Source organism: Rhea americana, unplaced genomic scaffold (assembly GCF_003343005.1).
Source record: "Rhea americana isolate MKP2758 unplaced genomic scaffold, rheAme1 scaffold_347, whole genome shotgun sequence".
NCBI classification, from domain to species: Eukaryota; Metazoa; Chordata; class Aves; order Rheiformes; family Rheidae; genus Rhea; species Rhea americana.
The window spans coordinates 261,187-279,241 of record NW_028186476.1 but is presented as its reverse complement, the minus strand read 5'-3'; the positions used below and the strand labels follow the sequence as shown (position 1 = coordinate 279,241).

The 18,055-nt window shown below is 55.0% G+C and overlaps 1 protein-coding gene across 1 annotated transcript in view; it reads right to left on the bottom strand.

Moving 5' to 3' along the window:
• Positions 1-7,530: 7,530 nt before the first annotated feature.
• The window catches only part of PES1 (pescadillo ribosomal biogenesis factor 1), a 13,128-nt gene continuing 2,603 nt past the window's right edge, over positions 7,531-18,055 (bottom strand). The window contains exons 3-16 of the mRNA XM_085311663.1: positions 17,558-17,643; positions 15,935-16,088; positions 15,371-15,480; positions 13,924-14,095; positions 13,561-13,650; positions 12,333-12,449; positions 12,032-12,109; positions 11,498-11,587; positions 11,116-11,246; positions 10,827-10,952; positions 10,442-10,626; positions 10,164-10,300; positions 9,093-9,260; positions 7,531-8,345 (exon numbers count right to left, since the gene is read on the bottom strand). Of these exons, the coding sequence (XP_085167789.1) occupies positions 8,259-8,345; positions 9,093-9,260; positions 10,164-10,300; positions 10,442-10,626; positions 10,827-10,952; positions 11,116-11,246; positions 11,498-11,587; positions 12,032-12,109; positions 12,333-12,449; positions 13,561-13,650; positions 13,924-14,095; positions 15,371-15,480; positions 15,935-16,088; positions 17,558-17,643 (1,731 nt within the window). The 3' untranslated portion in view covers positions 7,531-8,258. The remainder of the gene's footprint in view (positions 8,346-9,092; positions 9,261-10,163; positions 10,301-10,441; positions 10,627-10,826; positions 10,953-11,115; positions 11,247-11,497; positions 11,588-12,031; positions 12,110-12,332; positions 12,450-13,560; positions 13,651-13,923; positions 14,096-15,370; positions 15,481-15,934; positions 16,089-17,557; positions 17,644-18,055) is intronic.

The window sequence follows — 18,055 nt, the reverse complement described above, 5'->3', positions numbered from 1 at the left end:
CATGGGCTTGAGGCCGGGCTTCTGTCTCCACGAGCTCACCTCCAGCTTGAAAACGCCMAGTTCTAGCCGAGACGCCACACGCGGCCCATCCGGCTTCTCCGCAGCCCCAGTCCTTGGCAAAAAGCTTGGGAAGTGGGCATCTCGTGGCATGTCCCCCATGTGCCGCATCGGGTCCTCCTTCTCATTCCTACAGCCTCTTGTATCCACCCTGTTGCTTACTTCCTGGTGCCCACTCTATCTAAAGGGCTTTTATGGCCTTTATCGCAGCAATATTTCTGCTCCTTTGCTCTCCAGTCACGCCAGCTGCAGCTCACCAGCTCCTTCCCTGCAGCCGCTGTGGTGTTTTCCACTGTGGTGAGCTGCCAGGAGTTTGCCTTCACTGCTGCCCTCTTCGCTGTGGTTCTGCATGTTGGCTGTGCTGGCGCACAGAGGGAAGGGGCTTCTTGGTGTTGCTGCCCACCAGCCCCYGTGCCCAGCTTAGCTGCAGGCCACACATTTTGACGCTTGGTAGCAAAAGCCAAAGCTTGCAGGGCTCCCCTTGTCCTGGCTCATGCCCCTACCCTGCCCTAGACAGCTCCCTGCCCCTTGGAGACCATCCTACCCCCCCAGGGACCTAGTCAGGCCTGGGGGGACACTGAGCATTGGGGCTCAGGGCTGGAGGTATTCGAGGGCGGGCAGGGCAGGGGTGCCGGGGATGCTGGTGGCTTTGTGCACCAAGCCCAGGACACAGTGCAGGGTGGCCAAGCGAGGTGAGTGGGTGCTGCTGCTGTGGCTCTCTGGGCACGCAGGAGGGCTCTGGCTGCATGCTCCCCAGCCCCCTCCTGTGTGCTCAACCCGGAGCTGGAGCTTTCTCCGAGGAGCATGAAGACAGCGTTTTGTTTGGCGGAAAGAAGCYGCTCCTGTGCTGGCAGCCCCTGGTGGGGCTTGGTGACCGAGGCGGTCCACGGCTCTTTTGTTCCCTGCAGGCAGTGTCACTGGAGCTGCGGAGGGAAGCTCGTGAGTGCCGTTTCCGTCCGGAGCAGCACCCTGCTCCCGTCCTCCCAGGCTGCTAACACATCACCCCACTCTTGGGCCAGAATAGGAGCTATTGTGCACCCGGACATGGCCATGGCTCTCTCGCATCGGCCTCAAAGCTGGCTTTCTGCTGTTAAAGGCGACAGTGGCTCCGCAGGCTGCTCTGGGGCTCACAGTGCCGTACCCTAACCTGGCTGAGGGGTCCAAGCAAGCGGTGGCTGCGCCAGGGGGCAGTGCCCCGGGGCTTGTGCTGCAGTGTAACAGCAGGGCACCCCTTGGCCGTGCCCAGCACCTACAGAAGTCTTTAGCCYACCGGTCAGTGCTTGCTCTCTCAAGAATGAATGCTCTTAGGTTCCTGAAGGCTTCCTRGCACACTTGATGGACCTCATTTCACACCTTTGCAGCCCAAAGGAGCCTGCGTAACTCTGTCCCCATCCCATAGACACAACCAGGGCAGACATGTTGTGGGGAGTGCAGATTGAGCACAGAGGCTCACGTCCGCAAGCCCCMACACAGATCCTGCGTCTCACAGCCAGGACGAGGTCTCAGCGCAGGGCATCCCCAAAGGCTCAACCACAACACTGTCAGACAYTGGGTCTTTGAGCCTCTGATGGTGTCCAGGCTTGTTCCCCAGAAGTGCTCAGAGTTGTCTTGCTGAGCTCAGGGCAGACAGGCAGTTTTCACCTCATCATAGCCAGCCATGCTCTTGGGGCACATCATGTCCTGCCTCCCATCTCCTCCTCACCACAGTTAATCTGTGCAACTCAACAGCACAGCGTAGCACCGAGATCATATGCACGCCAGAGCTCAAGAACAAGAAAAGCAAGAATATTCTCCACCTCAGAAAGACTGTCCTGCTTCCAGGTTTGATGCAGGCACTAACTGCTGGACTGAAAAGTCACTTCCCTCATGGGACACAACTGCTCGGAGTGGGAGGTCAACATCTGGCTTGGGCCAAAGCAGATGCATCCCTGACTCCAGATGGCACTGGAAGATAGGATCTGTTCAGGCTACCTCAGGCACCCCAAAATTAAAGTCTAAGTCTGTGCCAGTCATCCTAGGCTCCCTGTAGACAGTAGAGAGAAACAGGCACCTCCACAAATGGCTGACCTCAGCCYGACTCGGGAGAGAGAAGTAAGCAGGTGTGCAAATGAACACTTCCAGAAGATGCTGCTCCCTGCAACATGCTGAGAAGGAATGAAAAGCAACTAGCTCCAAYGCACACATGGGATAGGCAGACCCCATCTGTAGCTTGAGCCTGCAGTCCCCCCAGCTTGTACTCCAGCCCTTGCCTGTGCTGGCTGCAGCAGCCCCCCACGCTCTGCCCAGTGCTGGAATGGGAGGAATTCCAGGCACATGCCAGCCCCAGCTCTGCCTGCAGCRTTTTATTCATCCCCAAGCACTGGAAGGGCTTGGCCAGTCTGCACACACCATAGTGGTATTKCTGATCAGATTGGCAGGCCACCACCTTCCACCTCCTCCTCTCCAAGGCTCGRGAAGGAGCAGCCTGCAGAGCTGAGTGCTGGAGGGCTGCAGGGATGAATGTGGAGCTTCAGCTGGACCGTGAAAGAGCAAAATCTGCTCTGTSCAGCTCACAGCAGCACTCTGCTGCTTTGGAGGAAGCTGGGCGTTTGCTACACCAGGTATCATTGCCCTTCAACCCCCYGGGGTCGGCTCCAGCTGGCAAAAGTCTGATTAAGTGTACTCCAGCCCAGGAGAGCAGGGAGCGCTGCTGTGGGGTGCTGCTGTTTGTCTTCAATAYTTAACCATGCCATGGGTATGCTTCTAGCAAACACATGGATCTTCATCAGAGCACTCTCTGCCCTGCCGAAAAAAAAGTGCTGCCCTCTCTGCTGGGATCAGGACAGGCTAATTAGCTCTGCTCAGCAGTAGTGTAATGACTAACTGCGTGGCATGGGAACGGCAGTTCCATATGTGCCCCCCAGGGTGATCCAGTTTGGAGAAGTGGAAAGAATAGAAACAATTTACTTAATTACCTTTGCACCCCCCCTTTCAGCAAAACTCTCAAGGGCAGAYGGCGGGGGGTGGGGCTGTGGAGGTGGAATAACTCTCCGGGCCCATGGCACGTTGAGCTGATGCATTTTCAGTTGCACCCAGCCACGGCTGGATTTATGCTGGTGATTTATCACCAATCTCTTCACCTATCCCYGGGGCACATTTGTCACAGTTAATAGTCACTGAGTGAATTAAGCATGACAGTGGATTAGGTAATACACTCTGGCTCTGCCAACCTGTCTGTTTTTGGCATAAATGCTTTCCACCCTCTTTCCTGATCCTTGCCGTCATGAGTGGATTCTCCCATGTGCCTTTTGGGCAGCACTTTTCCTGAGCTACRAAACAGTCACTGTGGGCAAGTAGCCATCCTGCCCCTTCTCTGAAGAGCTCTGCTCTCCAGAACAGCACTTTTCTTCCTTTGGGGTTTTAATTTCCCAAGGAGAGCATGGTGCTTTAAAGGGAGTTTCCAGCTACAAGAGGACCCCAGCACCCAGAAGCTGGGGCTGGTTTTTGAGAACCTGCAGAGAGCCTGGCAGCTCAGCTCCCATGGGGAGCTGCCTGCTCCCACCGGCAAAGGGTGGCTTGCTGTGTCCCGATGCCGATTTCACGATTTAATGAGCTGTGTGCTTTTCTGGCAGCCGGCAAGCTGCAACACTCCCTTCTGAGTGAGGCTGTGCTCCCACAGCCTCGGTGGGCAGAGTTGTCCCCTCCTGCCTTCTCTCCTGCCAAAAGGGAGCCCACCTGAAGAGCCCATATGTATTCAAATCTTGATGCAAAAGAGCCAAACTCAAAACTGAAGCACAAGATCATGGCAGAAGCCTTCTGGCAACTGTCTCCTTCAGGACTTGAGTAGACATGGTTGCTTTTTTGGAGGACTATCATCCCTCCTACCCTAAAGCAATCCCTCCTACCTGTGATGGCCTAGGGAGGATTGAGGCACCTGTGGGTGCCAAGTAGCCTTGCCAAGAGCCACCCCTCCAGGAAGGCTCTGCCTTGACCAAGAGGTGCTTTCCCCATGAAAGCACCCCATGCCCATGCCCACCCCCAGAGGAGAAGACAGAAAATCCTACCCTGGGTCTGAAAGCTGAACCAGGCGACTTACCCTGAAAGGTGCCATAGCTACACCTGTGCTCCCACGGCTGGGCTTCGCCAGGAGCTGGAAAGCAGGAGAGGTGGGCATTTGAGTTCAGACAAAGAAGCTGTTGTCACCACCGGAGATGGTTGCTGCTGAAGCCTGTGCGATCAGGACACGGCTCTGTTGCGGCATACCCCATGCCCTGGCATGACGGACAGTGCGGAGGCAGCGCCAGGGCCCAGCCTCTCTGCCCGCTCGTCGCCTAACTCCAGCACGACGCCGCCTTATCGCTGGGCCTCCAAACATGTGGCAGGCAGAAACCGACCTTGTGGCCTTTCGATGCGGGGGAAGCGGCGGCTGCCCCGCGGCAGGGCACAGCAGTGGTGACCTGTTGGCGGTCACTTTGCAGGCCAGGTGAGGAAGAGTCTCTCCGGTGCGACGCTCCACTGCCAGGCCTGGCCCCCACTGTGGCGGCAGCGAGGGGACCCTCGTGCCAGGAGACCCCCCCCAAGCACCCCCACCATGACCAGCACCCCTAGCTCGCGGGCAGCCGGGCGCCCGCAGGCGCCGGCTCCCACCTCGCCCGCCTGTCGGGGCTACCGTCGCCCGGGGCTGCGCCTTGCCAGGAGGCATTTATTGCCTTAGAGGCTTTGCACGCTAAATGAAACTTAACAGTCCAGAGGTGGACGAGCTCCTAGAGGCAAAGGTAAAGCCAAGGGAAAAATAATAATAATAATAAAAAAAGGGCAAGGCGTTACGTACTCTTGCTGCTCCGCGCTGTTCCGCTCACTCGGCCGTCGACCTGGCTGGCGCCGGCCCAGAGGCCTCCCCGCCACGACGCGAGTCGGGGGAAGCGCCTTACGGGGCAACCAGGGCTCCTCCTGGGGACGAGGACGCTGGCGACGCGGCCTGGCCGGTGAGGCCCRAGGCCGGACGGTCTCCGTCGCCCCTCCCTGCCCGGGGCTGCTCCCCCGTGCTGCGCCACGCCGTGCCGGCTGCCTGCTGCAGCTCGGGCTGAGGCCCAGACCGAGGCGCCAGGGGTGCCCGAGCCTCCCTGGCCACTGGCTGTGTGGTGCCACCGGGGCCTCGCGGGGCATCTGGGGCCACGACAGCCTCAGGAGCTGCTGGCAGTGGTGGCAGGCCGAGCTGGGCCGCTGCCCTTGGCTGCYGAGCTACTGGCCGCGGGCACCCGGGGCCGCCGAGGCTGGGGCGTCCCTGCCTCGGGAAGGGGAACGGCCAGTTACCCCACTGCCTGGGCACTGCACGGGGATGGCCCAAACCACAGCCTGACGCGCGGTACGGCCTGAACCACCGCCGCCTGACGCACGGGTACAGCTCGAACCGCCGTCTGATGCGTATGCGCAGCTGGAATAAGAGCCCAACCCATGGACAGAGCTCGAACGGGGACTCAGCCCATGCCAAGAGCTAGGAAGTTGCCCTGCTTCATCACGCTACGTGCCCCAGGAGAGTGTCAGCCCTGTTCCCAGCCCTGCTGCCCTCGGTGCAYGAGGGTGCATGGCAAGATGGCCAAAGGGGGCTGCTTCCTTCTGAAACTTGCTGTCACCTCATGCTGGCCGGAGACCTGGAGTAACAAGGCTTATGCGGCAGGAGAATCCCTTAACTCGCTCTTTGCTGGAGCCCCCCAACAAGCAGATGTCAAGCCCAAACTGCACAAGCCGGCAGCCGGCTTCAAGCAGCCTCTTGCCATTTGTATCCGTGGTGGGATCTCTGTCCACAAAGAAATGGGCATCCCTCAACCATGTGCCTCAACCCTGGGGGCTAGCAAACAGCCCCCAGCTCTTGTACTGCACCAACCCTGGGGATGTCTCAAAAAATAATGGGGTCTGCAGGGGCCCAGCCCAACTCCCAAGCGCCCCCATGTCTGGAGAGGGTCCGTACCACCCCAAAAAGCCACCAAGCATTTCTTCGTCCTAGCTTTGATCGATTTGCTGAGAGTCCTTATTTTAGACTCTTTATGATACCCAAGCCTCATTTCCTGTTCGAAGTGCCTTTCCTAGGGTCAGCGCAGGGCAAAGCTGCTATCGTCTTCTGAAAACACCATTTAAGCTGAGCGCTGGCATGCAAACACAGCGGATGTTTGCTCCTGTGAGCCGTTGGTCAGCTTGGCAGCCTCGCGCAGTCCTTTCCATGATCAAATATTTAACCGAGGGAAGTGTTTGTGGACAGTGCTAAACCTTGCAAGAATAACTTGACCCCCTTATCAGTAAATCCCACTCTTTGTTCAGGCTCAGGCAACTCGCTCCTGGCATGAGTATCCTCATGCAAAGGCACGGTGGTGGGGCATTTGGTTGAATCTGCTTTAAACAAGGACTGTCACCCCCCGGGGGCAGTTCTTGTCCATGCAACACTGCCTCATCACACAGGTGCACAGCAAGGGGAAAAGGGTATATTAAACGAATCTGGAGCTAGGACAGCTTCAGGCAGTTCAGTAAGCCCAGCTCCGCCTGCATCTCAGAGGTGAGTGCCAGCAGAAGAGACAAGGGAAAGCTGCAGCTCCCAGAGGACTGAAAGGACAAAGCTGCTTGTCCTTAATCTGCTAACTGCTTTGGGAGCTGTTCAGCACCCTTGCCATGCACAAGCAGGAGACCTGGAGGCCAACCCTGTAGTTCCCAGGCACCACAGATCAGAGCATTGGGGTTTACACTTGGCAGAAGCATTCTCCTCCCCCTGCCTTGGTCTTCCTATCTGTAGAAAGCCCCTTAGAGGTCAATYATTTCTTAAAAAATGGGTTGGGAAAAAAATCTCCAACTTCTCTCTTTATCTTTTGACTTTAGAGCAAGACAATTTAGTGCCGATAACCAGTGTACTGGTAATAACCTCTTTGTCCCGAAGTGCCTTATCTAGTCTCTGCCAGTATTTGCACTGCAGGTGATTTGTCAACAAAAAACAAGGTGGGGGCTGCAAGGAAGGGCGTGTAAGAGCCTCCAGACCAGACAAAATAGGAATGGAGAGAAACATCTGCCCCAGGGAACTCCTAATTCAATTCCCTGGCTGGCCAAGGTCCTGCACCTTGGACCAGCCCCACAGAGTCTGCTGGGCACAACACCCTCTGCATCAAATGTGCRTGAAACCAGTGTTGTCCCACCTGCTGGGAGGAAGGTTATTACAGAGCTGCCTGTTGTAAGGGGATAGGGACTCTGTGCACTGCAACACCCTCACCTCTTCCCTTATTGACAAGCTCTTTGGAGATAATCCAGCAGCATAGTTYCTGCACTGACTTAGAGGTGGGGAGCTCTCAGCACCCCAATCCAGCCCAAGATTGCCCCAGGAGCAACACACAACAGAGGGCAATAAGAAGTAAGATGATGGTCACAGCAATACAGGACCAGGGGGCAGATCACTGAGCACAGCAGTCACACTGCCCTGCCATAGCCAGGAGGGAAGAGACGACAAAAGAAACAACCTAAAGAGTCATCTTTTTTAATTAAAAAAGTCTGATAGCAGGAGAAACTGTTTATAATCTGTGTCACTGAAGGGGAGTACAAGCGCCTTAGAGATGCTGGAGGCAGCTCCTGTGCTGAGGAGAGAGGCAAGGCTCTCCTCTGCTGCAGGCTCCACTCCCCTAAGGCTGGTGCAAGAGCCCTGCTGTTTGCACCAAGCCTCCCTCCCTCCAAGAAACACTGCAACATCCAACCAAGGCAGGCAGCTGCAGATGACCTYCTGCTCTGCTGCAAGGGCCTGACTTTTCCCCCTTCCACACTGTGAAAATTCAAACTGAACAACCCAGTGCTCCCCTTGGCCTCCCCAACTTCCTCAGACACTGCTCACTGCACTTGCTTGTTAGGAAGCAGAAATGGCAGCAGCAGCACTAAGATGACAGTCCTCATGCCAGGCCTGTCACACTGATCCCACTCACAAGCCAAGATGGGCAGCACTGACATACATTATCTGAAGGCCCGCACAGAGGAGATCTGAGGAAAGGCACAGCAGCAGGTATATTTACAGACAGGGAACATGTTCTAATTTAGCATTTTTTGCCCCAAGAGCAAAGCTGAGGGATTTCCACCCAAACACAAGATGGTCTCTGCAGAGTATGGCCTGGCTACAAGCAGGACCAAGGCCAGTCCAGTCAGCCAGCCTCTGCATGCCGACGACAGGGCTAGCCCCCTCAAGGGGAGCCCTGGAAGTGCCATCATGCCCGTCGTGCCTTCTTGCTTTTCTTTTTCTCCTCTTTGATGGCCATATCGTGGGCTTTTCTCTTCTCAGCGAGTTTGTTTGCCTGAGGAGAAATGCCCCCCCAAGACACAGTCAGATTAATCTGGAGATGCTGAAGGCTGCTCTGCTCTCAGACCCATCACCCGTTCAACCTGTATGTGGGGGAAATAGACCCATCTACTGCTGCATGTGCTGCAGAAACCCAGGGCAGCCCTAACGTCTTGGCACAAGAAGCAGCATGCAGCATCCCCTCACTAGGYTGGGAGCTCTAGGAGAGCTGTTCTGCCAGGGCCAAGATAGTCCACAGACAGGGTCATGCTTGCGAAGAGCCCTGAAGAGCCTCAGCCTTCCACATCTTCATTCAGCATCAAGAGCAAGGTGGGCCAGGTACACAGAGGGAAACACCAATGAGCAGAGCTGGAAACCCCCTGGCATCTGCAATGTTTACAGTCCTAGTAAAAACAGGGCCAGCCTATGACTAAACAAATTCACYCCAGGTGGCTCCAAGCTCTGTCTAGCCACTCACAGGAGGGCAGGGAGCTGGGTGTGTAGCCATGATTGATGCTCCCTCCCACAACCAGAGCAGAGAAAGGCACACTCTCTCAGAAGCAGAGGCTGTTCCCTCCCCTCAAGGTAGAGATAGATGAGGGTTTAGCAATCAAGATAGTGTAGGCCCAGGCCCACCCCTCTGAACAACTGCAGTCTGACTCAGGACAAGCTAGCACAAGCAAGGGAGTGGGATCCAGGCAAGGGTCCTGTAGCCAAGAACTGTGTGCGGAGCATCACTGCCATGGGAAGATAGCACTCATACCTCTCTGACTTTGCGTTTCTTGCCGAACATTATCTTCTTGTAGAGGTATTTCTCTCTCTTCWTCATCATCATGATGGCCAGACGCTTCTCCTCGCTTTGCTGCTCCTGCTCCAGGCGCTGCTTGTCCTCCAGCCGCACCTTGCCAGCTGTTACCTTCACAGGGAGTGCCTGCAGGGAGACAGAGAGCTCAGGACCCCAGGTGCTGGGAGCTCATCCTTCCCCAGGGACAGACATACGCTAGTGTCAAGGAATCAGCCCCATCACAGGGACAAAGACCCTCTGGACAAGGCAGTAGGAGGCTAGTTGCACGACACAGGCCCTGAGTATGAACAGGAGCTGCTGCTCATGAACACAGACTCAGGACATGGAAGTCTGATAGCTGCTGCAGAAACAACATAGCCGTGGCAGTCCCATGCCCAGCCCATCAGTATGAGWCAGGGGAGTACAAGCAGCCATGACAGGACCAAGGGCCATCCTAACCACATCATCCTCTGGACTCTGTGTTGCCTTAGAGGCCATTCAGTCTACCAGAAGGAGTTTTGTATTTCACTTGGCTGATGTTTAAAGAGCAGAGAGAACAGATTTCTGCAGCTCAGTGGAGGGTTTCCTGAGCCCAGATGTATCTCTCCATTGGGGAAGAGCACCATTTCTTTCTGAAAGCAAGGGTGGAAGCCCTTAGAAACTGAAAAGGCTGGAGGTGTGTCCTCCATGCAAGGACTGCAGTTCGCAGGTGGAGCTAGACACCGTCCTCTGGACACCGACAGGGCACTTGCAGGCCTGCAAGTTTCAAGCTGATGCTCAGACAGCTTGGCTTGAGGTTAGGGGCACAGCATGGGCTGCCCAGGCCTCAGCCTCTGCTCTGCTAGAGCCCCACTAACAGCTGAGAGGCTTTACAGTCAAGTCCCAGTCCCTCTCAGCATTGTCCAAGCAAGCAGCATTGGGGTACAGGAGTCCCATGCCACAGAAGGGGATCTTGACCAGGAAGCCAGACAGTGAGCAGAGCGCAGCAGGGACAGCACTCACAAAAGCAGTCTCCTCCTGGGGCTCCCATCTCACTGCCCGGCACAGTACCTTGCTCCGAGTCTTCTGTTCTTCCATCTTCTTCAATTTTGTCTCTTCCTCCTTTTCAGAATCATCATCTTCCTCATCTTCCTCCTCTTCGTCATTGTCATCCTCCTCCTCTTCTTCCTCCTCCTCGCTCTCTTCATCTATGAAGAGACCAGTGTTACCAGCCAGAGACAGTGATAGTTAGAGCAGTGTCTGCTACACAAGCACATACAGCTCTGCCTAGGCAGCAACTGACTGGCTTCTCTCCTCTTCAGACCTTAGGGGTTGATGCCTTCCATTACCTGGGTTCTCGCCTCTCTGCATGGCCAGTAGTTTCAGCTTCTCAGGAGGGATATAGTCTCCTTCCTGCTCTGTGACGAAGGGTGAGAGGTGTGGGGGCAGCAGCACACCAGGGAAATAATCAGCTACGGGGAGGCACAGCTTGGCATTGACAGAATCGAAAACCCACTGAGGCTGCAGGTAATACCTGTGGGGCAGAAGGAATGAGACTGTCTCCTCCTGCCCCTTGCTCTGGAGTCCATGAGTCTTAAAAGACTCCAGCAGAGCAGGATGCCATCATAATATGACCTGAAGCAGATGGAAAGTGCGGGGCAGCTCCAGGATAGCCAGGTATGCTCACTAACTCAGGCCCCACTTTCTGGGGACAAACTACCAGCCCTCACTTACCTCCCAACAACTTGCTGTTCCACCTGGGGCCTGTCAACAATCTGGTGGGTGATGGATGGGTCATTCACATCGTAGGTAGCACCAATGCACAGAGACTTGTCCCAAGACACGTGGCCCCCGAAGCACCTGCCAGTAAGACACATTGAAGGGTTAGTCAGACTGAAGAGGCCCTGAAGTTCACCTCGCTTGTAGGATGTCAGACAGACTAGTCCCAACCCCCCATCACAAAAGATGGAAAAAGTCAGCAAGGGTAGTAGGGCTGTCAAGGAATAACCCATCCTATACATACCGGATGATAAAGGCCAGTGGCTCTCGAGGCACCTCTCTGTTGAGGAAAAAGCGCAGCCCTTCAAACAGCTTTTTCTGCTTCTCCAGGGCCTCCTGCTCCTTCTTCCTTGCATCCATCTGCTCAGCAGTCTCCTGCTCAGAACAAACAAACTCAGGGCCTCTTCTGCTGGGACCATCTTCGCCCCACACACAACCCCTCGTAAACCCTTCTCTGCCTGGCAGACCCTTGGACATTGTTCCTCATCCTGATCACACAGGTCCCTCCCAACACCATACCACACAGTGCCAGCCCTTGTTTAAGCATGAGTCCCCCTGCTCAGGCACAGGGCACACTGCGGACAGCATGACAAGGCCCAGGGCTGAACCACCCACCAGGCTCTTACCCCCTCCACAGGGAATTCATCAATTTCTACATCGTCCTCTGGGATCGGTRCCACCACACGGGCCAAGCTGGCGCTCAGAGCTGACAGCTTCTGCAGAGGGAGAAGACCAAGAAGCTGTCATCCCCATCTGTTTTTTTTTCAGAGATAGGATAGGACAGCCTCACAGAGGAAGGGAGAGACAAGTCCTCACAGCAAAGGATCAAAGGACCCCCCCCCCMCCCCAGCCATGCAGAAGTTCAGCCTCCTCCATGCACTGGCTYATCCTGCAAGCCCCAATAGTGGGGCTCTGAAGGGTTATCTGTCACACAGGGTGGAGGGCAACGGCCCTTGAAGATGAATACAAATCTGCTCTTGGTCAGTGTGCAAGGGCAAGGAGATGAGGACCAGTCCCCTCCACTCCGCAGGGACCAGGCTCTACTCTGCAGTTTCCACATGTTCAACATCCCAGGCCAGGAAAGRGTCTGTGGTCAGAATGCAAAGGCCAACGGTTCTTGCAGACAGGCTTCTAACTCAAGCCCTGTGGCACCCCCTCACCTCCAGGTAGCTTTCCGAATCCATGGCGTACGCCTCACCCTCCGCAGGTTTCAGCTCAACCTCAGACTGGCCTTCGATCTGGAGAGACAGGTAGGTGGGGACACAGCCCCAAACCCAGAGTTCCCAAACAGCCTCCCCTCTGCCACTCCCTGCTCAGGGCCAGCATAACCCTCCAATGARTGCTTGCTTCCCACCAACTGCACCAGGCCCTGATGGGCACCACTCCCCATCAGCTCAGAGCAGGTGCCTCCATGGGCCTTGGGCTGGGGAGGCACATCCCCAGGGTGGCCTGTTGACTCACCTTGGGGGGGTAGAGCAGGTTGAGGGAGTGGTAGAGGCGGAAGTTGACAAAGCCCAACAGGGTGGTGTAAAACTCGGTGAAGGTGGCCATCACACGGTAATCCACGTCTGTGGGATGCTGCAGGCACACAGAAGGAATAAGGATACAATGCTGAAAGACTGGACCACCTCTGTGGAGACAAGGGCCCATTCTCCTGGCACAAGCTCAGGGAATGGGTACCAGCAGGTTGCCCAGCCACAAGTCTCTCGTATCTCTGCTGCTCACTCACTCCCTGATCTGGTGCTGAGAGAGGCAATACGTTCTCTGTATTTCCATTTCCTCATCTGCAAGGGAGGATACTGCCCTCTCCACAATCAGGTCTGTGGATATTTGTGTCTAATGTCAGACCCTGGGCAGGAAGAGATCTCCATATAGCCTGAATTGCTCCCTAAGCCCACACTAGTGCAAGTCCTGCAAGCCCACAACTTCCCCTGCTCAGRTAAATGGAACAGCACATCCCATAACGGATGGAGAAGCTAAGAAGAGGTGGGCCTCTAGCTGGGAAAAACATGGGTTCACCCAGGCAATACTGCCGGGGCAAAATGGGGAGGTGACCCCCAGCACAGGCTGTCCAGAAAGCCACAGCTGGAAAGCTCCATCCTAACCATGCCAACCTCAAGACAAATCCAGAGCAAGACAAAACAGCCGCTGTGATGGTGAACTCACATATGCCACTGATCTTGGCAAAGCAGCTTGTCCTGGCACAGTTTGTCCCACACCTCCTGAATCCCCTCTGGCTCTTGCTGGAGAGCTGGACAAGCCCTGCAGCCTGCCAGGCAGAGCTTGCTGCCCAGATGGGACAGAAGACCTTTCTGGCAGGACATAATAGAACCACCCTAGAAAGGAGGGTGTGGAGTCTGGCTTGCTTCTTCCCTCAGTGCCCTCGGTCTCATTCCTCCAGGTTAATCTTTAATTCTTGAGTTAGGCATATTTTAATAATTGACAGCAAAAGGAAACAAGGAACTGAGGAAGCTGGTACAGCCAGGCACAGGGGACAAGGACACAACCATCCTGGGATGGAAGACAGCTGTGGCCTTTCATAACCCCCAAGCTGACCCTCAGTCTCCACCCTCAGGCTGGGCATAGCCTAATTTGTCTCTTTACTGCAAGAACAGCAAGACACTCCCCCAAACTCTTCCCCAGGCAGGGTGACAGTAAGACAAGGGCCATGTGGTACACAGTTACTCACATCATGGGCGAAGGCATAGGGAGTGATCCAGGTGATCGGCTGTCCCAGCACCTCTGCCTGGTAGTAGATGCCTTTGATGGAGAGGAAGACCTGGCAGGGGGCAGAGCGAGGGCTCAGATGGAGGGGAACCCTGGGAGACCCTGCAGCAGCACTTGGCTCTGCTCCCAGCAGGGCTCATTCTCATTAATCCTTCCATAGCCAGCAGGTTTTTTGGAGGAGGGCATCCAAGATGGTTGTCCAAACCCCTCTCCCTGTCTAAAGCTGCCAGCATAACTGGCCCTGTGCCCTTCTGCAATGAAAGTCCACTGTCCTGTTTCCGCAGCCCCCAAGTTCAGCCCCCATGGCCCACCCCAGAGCTCCCACCTTCCGCAGGGAGCGAGAAGCAATAACGTAGTTGAGGAACTCCACCGTCAGGCGCCGGCACAGCTGGATGGTCTGGACATGGCACTTGCCTGTCCGAGGGAAGGTGGAGAAGAGGAAGCACATGGAGAGGGCATCATCCAGGTCTCGCAGAGCATCAATGAAGGTTGGATACCTGTGCCAGGGCAGGAGGAGAAGTGGGAAAACCAAACTCAGCCACAGAGCTACCAGAAACCAGCACCTGCAAAAAGCTGCAGGGGCCGACGGACACCTCTTATGAGGAAGGAAAGGGACCTCAGTGCCACCCTGTAGTATTTGCTTCCCACATGGCCCTCCAAGCCATGGGAATCCCCAGGGAGCTCACAATCACCTTCAAAGAGCTACCTAGGGTTATTAAGGATGCTCTGCACACAAGACAAAACAGCCAGGAACCTCCCTGGCAGGGGGGTGACAACACTAATTTGTGCAGCTGCACATACAGTTTCCCCTCCTAGGGAAGACAACCTTAACCACGTGCCGGGCGACAGGGCTCGATGGGCAAGAACACAGCTCTTCCAGGGAGCCTGTGATTCTTGCACTCTCAGTAGGCAGTCTAATATCTCTCTGCAGCTAGGAAGAGTCTAGGTGAAAGCAGGTTTTTAAGACATAGACAGGGACTAAAAGATGTCAGCTGTAGTTGTGTTTAATAAATCTGGCCTGGGCCAATGACACCTTTCAGGGCTTGAGGACAAGCAGACACGTGGCCGGTGGTGCTGTGAGCCGGCCCATTGTGCTCCTTAGCCGGATAAGAGACCCTGCCAGAAGCTGCACAGTTAAATATTGCGGTCAGCAGGAAAAGCACGGCCTCACTGCTCAAGCAGCAGTCTGGCAGCCAGGTGWAGGCTGCCTGAACCATACAACTTTCAGAGCACAACTCTTTCTGGGGCAGTGTCTGTCTCTCAGTGGTATTTATCGCCTCCCTCTCTGCCTAAGCACAGCCAGGTCCCAGGCACCACTGGGATGACTAACAAGCCTGCCAGTGCAGGTTCCCTCTCCTGTGGATCCTTCCCTCCTCTCCTATTACTATGATCCACTCTCCACTAGCCCTTACTCCAAGGGCGACCTGAGAAAACACTACACTGGGAGAGGAGGAGAGCTCTCAGCATCTCGTTAGAGATACTGGAGCCTTTCACAAAGGCCAGGAATTCCCTGCTCACTAATGCTTTGCTACAGCCAGCACACAGCTTGCTGTATCCTCCTCCACTAACTCAGAAACAGCAGTTTACCAGTCAAACAATTCCCAGAACTGCCATAGGAGCTGGAGTCCTAAAGGTGGATGGATACAGCAAAGGCTCCACAGGCTCCAGTTGATAATACTGTTGATAATAATCCTCTTTCGTGAGAATCCTTCTCCTGCATCTCCTCCACACCAATGTCAAGGCTGCAGTGCAACAAGCAGGTGGTGGCTCACCTCTCTTTCACAATATGGTCAAGTTTGTATGTAGGCTTGTTATCTTTCAGCCGCTCCACAGTGCTCCACTCACTCTTCCCATATGCTTTCCGGAGTTTCCGGACAAATACCTGCAGGGCGGAGAGGAGGAGACTTAGGGATTTCTTCCAGGGAGGAGATGGAGGGAGTGGAGGCCTGCCTCACATGGTACAGAAATGCAGCTCTTCGACCTAAGTGCCTCTCTGACAAGCTGCATGAGCTGTTGATCGGTGCAAGGACAGCTTTCAGATATAAGGCGCTGCCGTGCAGCTTCTTGGAGAAGAGCTGGAAGCAACTTAACTAGCTGTTTATCACAGCCAAGCCCCTAAACTTCCCTGCTTCACTGGCACACATGGTTAACCAGCTCAGCTCTGCCGTGCCTTGCAGAAATAAGCCAAGCCAGCTCAACTTGCAGGGCTGCACTCACCAAAGCTGGAAAAAAGGGACAACAGCCTCAAAGTGAGATGATCTCATCACCTCATCTCAAGTACAGCCACAAGAGGCCCCCCAAACACGATCTCCAAAGCTCTCGCACACCATAAATACCTTATACTCCCGAAACTTGTTGACGATGGGCTCATGAAGGAGGAATTTGATATCTTTGAGAAGATAGAAAGTCCTTGCTGCAGTGGAGCCTTTGTTCACCTTCTTCTTATGCTTGGGCTCATGTGGGTAAATCCCCTTCAGGATACAGAGGCGCCTGTTAATGGAGATGTAGATGAAACATGCTGGATCTCAATATCCACTCATCAAGTGAAATGAGATGTAGAAGAGCTTTTCATTTCTATTTTATCCTATGTCATCTGGTAGAAAAGTTTAAAGTGATGCAGAAGCAAAGTTGGGCTGTCTGGGAAATAAAATGTCTCAGACCCTTTCTATAGCACTAAGATGACCCTCACTGTCACTTTTCCTCTCTCAAGGGAAAAGAAAAAAGCTGAACTCCGCAGTCTGAAACACCAGGACGTTTAAGACATGTTACTATGCTCCATTTGCCCTCTGCATCTCCGCGGTCTCAGTATGACACCACTGCACTGGTGTTGGACACATCACCCTGGGAATCCCCCAGCACACACTGCACGACTCTCCCACTGGAATCTCACAACAGTGTATGTGTGTGTGTGCACGCGCGCATGTGTGTGTGTGTGTGTGTGTGTGCGAGGCAGGTGGTGTCCCAAGAAGTTTCTGGTGCTGCTTCTGGGAGCAGACAAGATCATTCCATATTGCTGAGCACAGCTGTTGCCCGACACACAGCAGGGGCAGGATTTATCATCCTTCTGAGGCAATCATGTACCTTAGTCTCTTGGCTAAAGCACTGGTTTCCTCTAACCTTGCTGTGCTGTTCAGAGCATGTCCCCAGAGATATAAACCCCTCCGCTTGGCTGCTTTATGCTCCTTTAGAAGGACACAGCCAAGATTCACAGGCTGTGGCCTGTCTCCACAGACATTAGGCATGCAGTGAAGAATTCTGCTTATTTCCTTATCTACTTCCTAACACCTACAAGCACATGGGACTGTCAACTCCTTGGTGCACCACTGGGCTTTGCAATGGCATACACATAAACATCACCTTCCTGAACCCTCTCTATAGTATTTCCTAGGAGGGATACAAATGTCTCTGAATTGCTTCTGAGGGATAAATATGCATTTAACACAAGTTTCCAAATCACACCTGGGATCCCAGGTATGCACAAGCTAAAAGTGTGGATTCAATCTACTTGCTTTGAACAACTGTTTTCACAGAGAACTTCAGAAAGGCCTCTCAGAGGTGACCCCATGTTTAGACTATGAACTTTTATCATTCCTGATATACAGCAGGCTGCCCAAGCAAACACTTGAGTTCAGAGAACATGTGACACAGTTCCTGTGGACAATGTGATGCTCTGCTTTACACACAGAGCCTCAGATGCCCCACATGAACTGACTACGGTTACGTCCACTGCTGGCCAGTGTCCTAGTCCCTGAGCAAAAGACGCCTCTAAAGCTACACACAGACTGAGCAACAAACTCACAGACAGGAAACTCCCTTGCTCTGGGAAGGTGTGTGAGAGGAAAATGAAACTGTGGGACTGCCACAGCTGCCAGGTATGTTATCTGTGAACCAAAGTGGTGCAGTGTCTGCAGGGACAGGCCAGCAATACCAGGAGCCGGCCCTCAAAGTCCCCAGCATACCTGAAGTCCGGCAGGCTCAGCTGTAGCTTCTTCCGGGCCTTGTTGCGGGTGATGTAGTTGGTGGCTGATCCCCGTTGGTACTGGGGAGAGGGTAAGGGTGAACGTCAGCAGCTCCAGGGAGCGATCCAGGGAGGGACCACGTGGAGCCCGGTGCTCCCGGCGCCAGAGACTGCGCTCTGCACCGCAGAGGCAGCCCGGGGGCCCGGTCAAGCCCCAGCCTGCACTGCAAAGGCTGCAGGGCCACGTGSAGTGGCACCGGGTCGGGCACCCGAAGGCTCTTGGAGACCGAGTCGGGGGGGKGTCCCGGAGCCCCCGGAGCTCCCAGCTTCTGGGGGATGGGAGAGGGGAGCTAGGAGCGGGCACCGACGCGGCGGGGCCCACGGGGCTCCGGCGCGGGGGAAGAGGGGAGGGAGGGGACCACCGGGAACTGACACGAGGCCAACAGGCTCCGGGGCGGGGAACAGGCCCATCGCATAGCGGCTTCGGGGTGGACGGAGC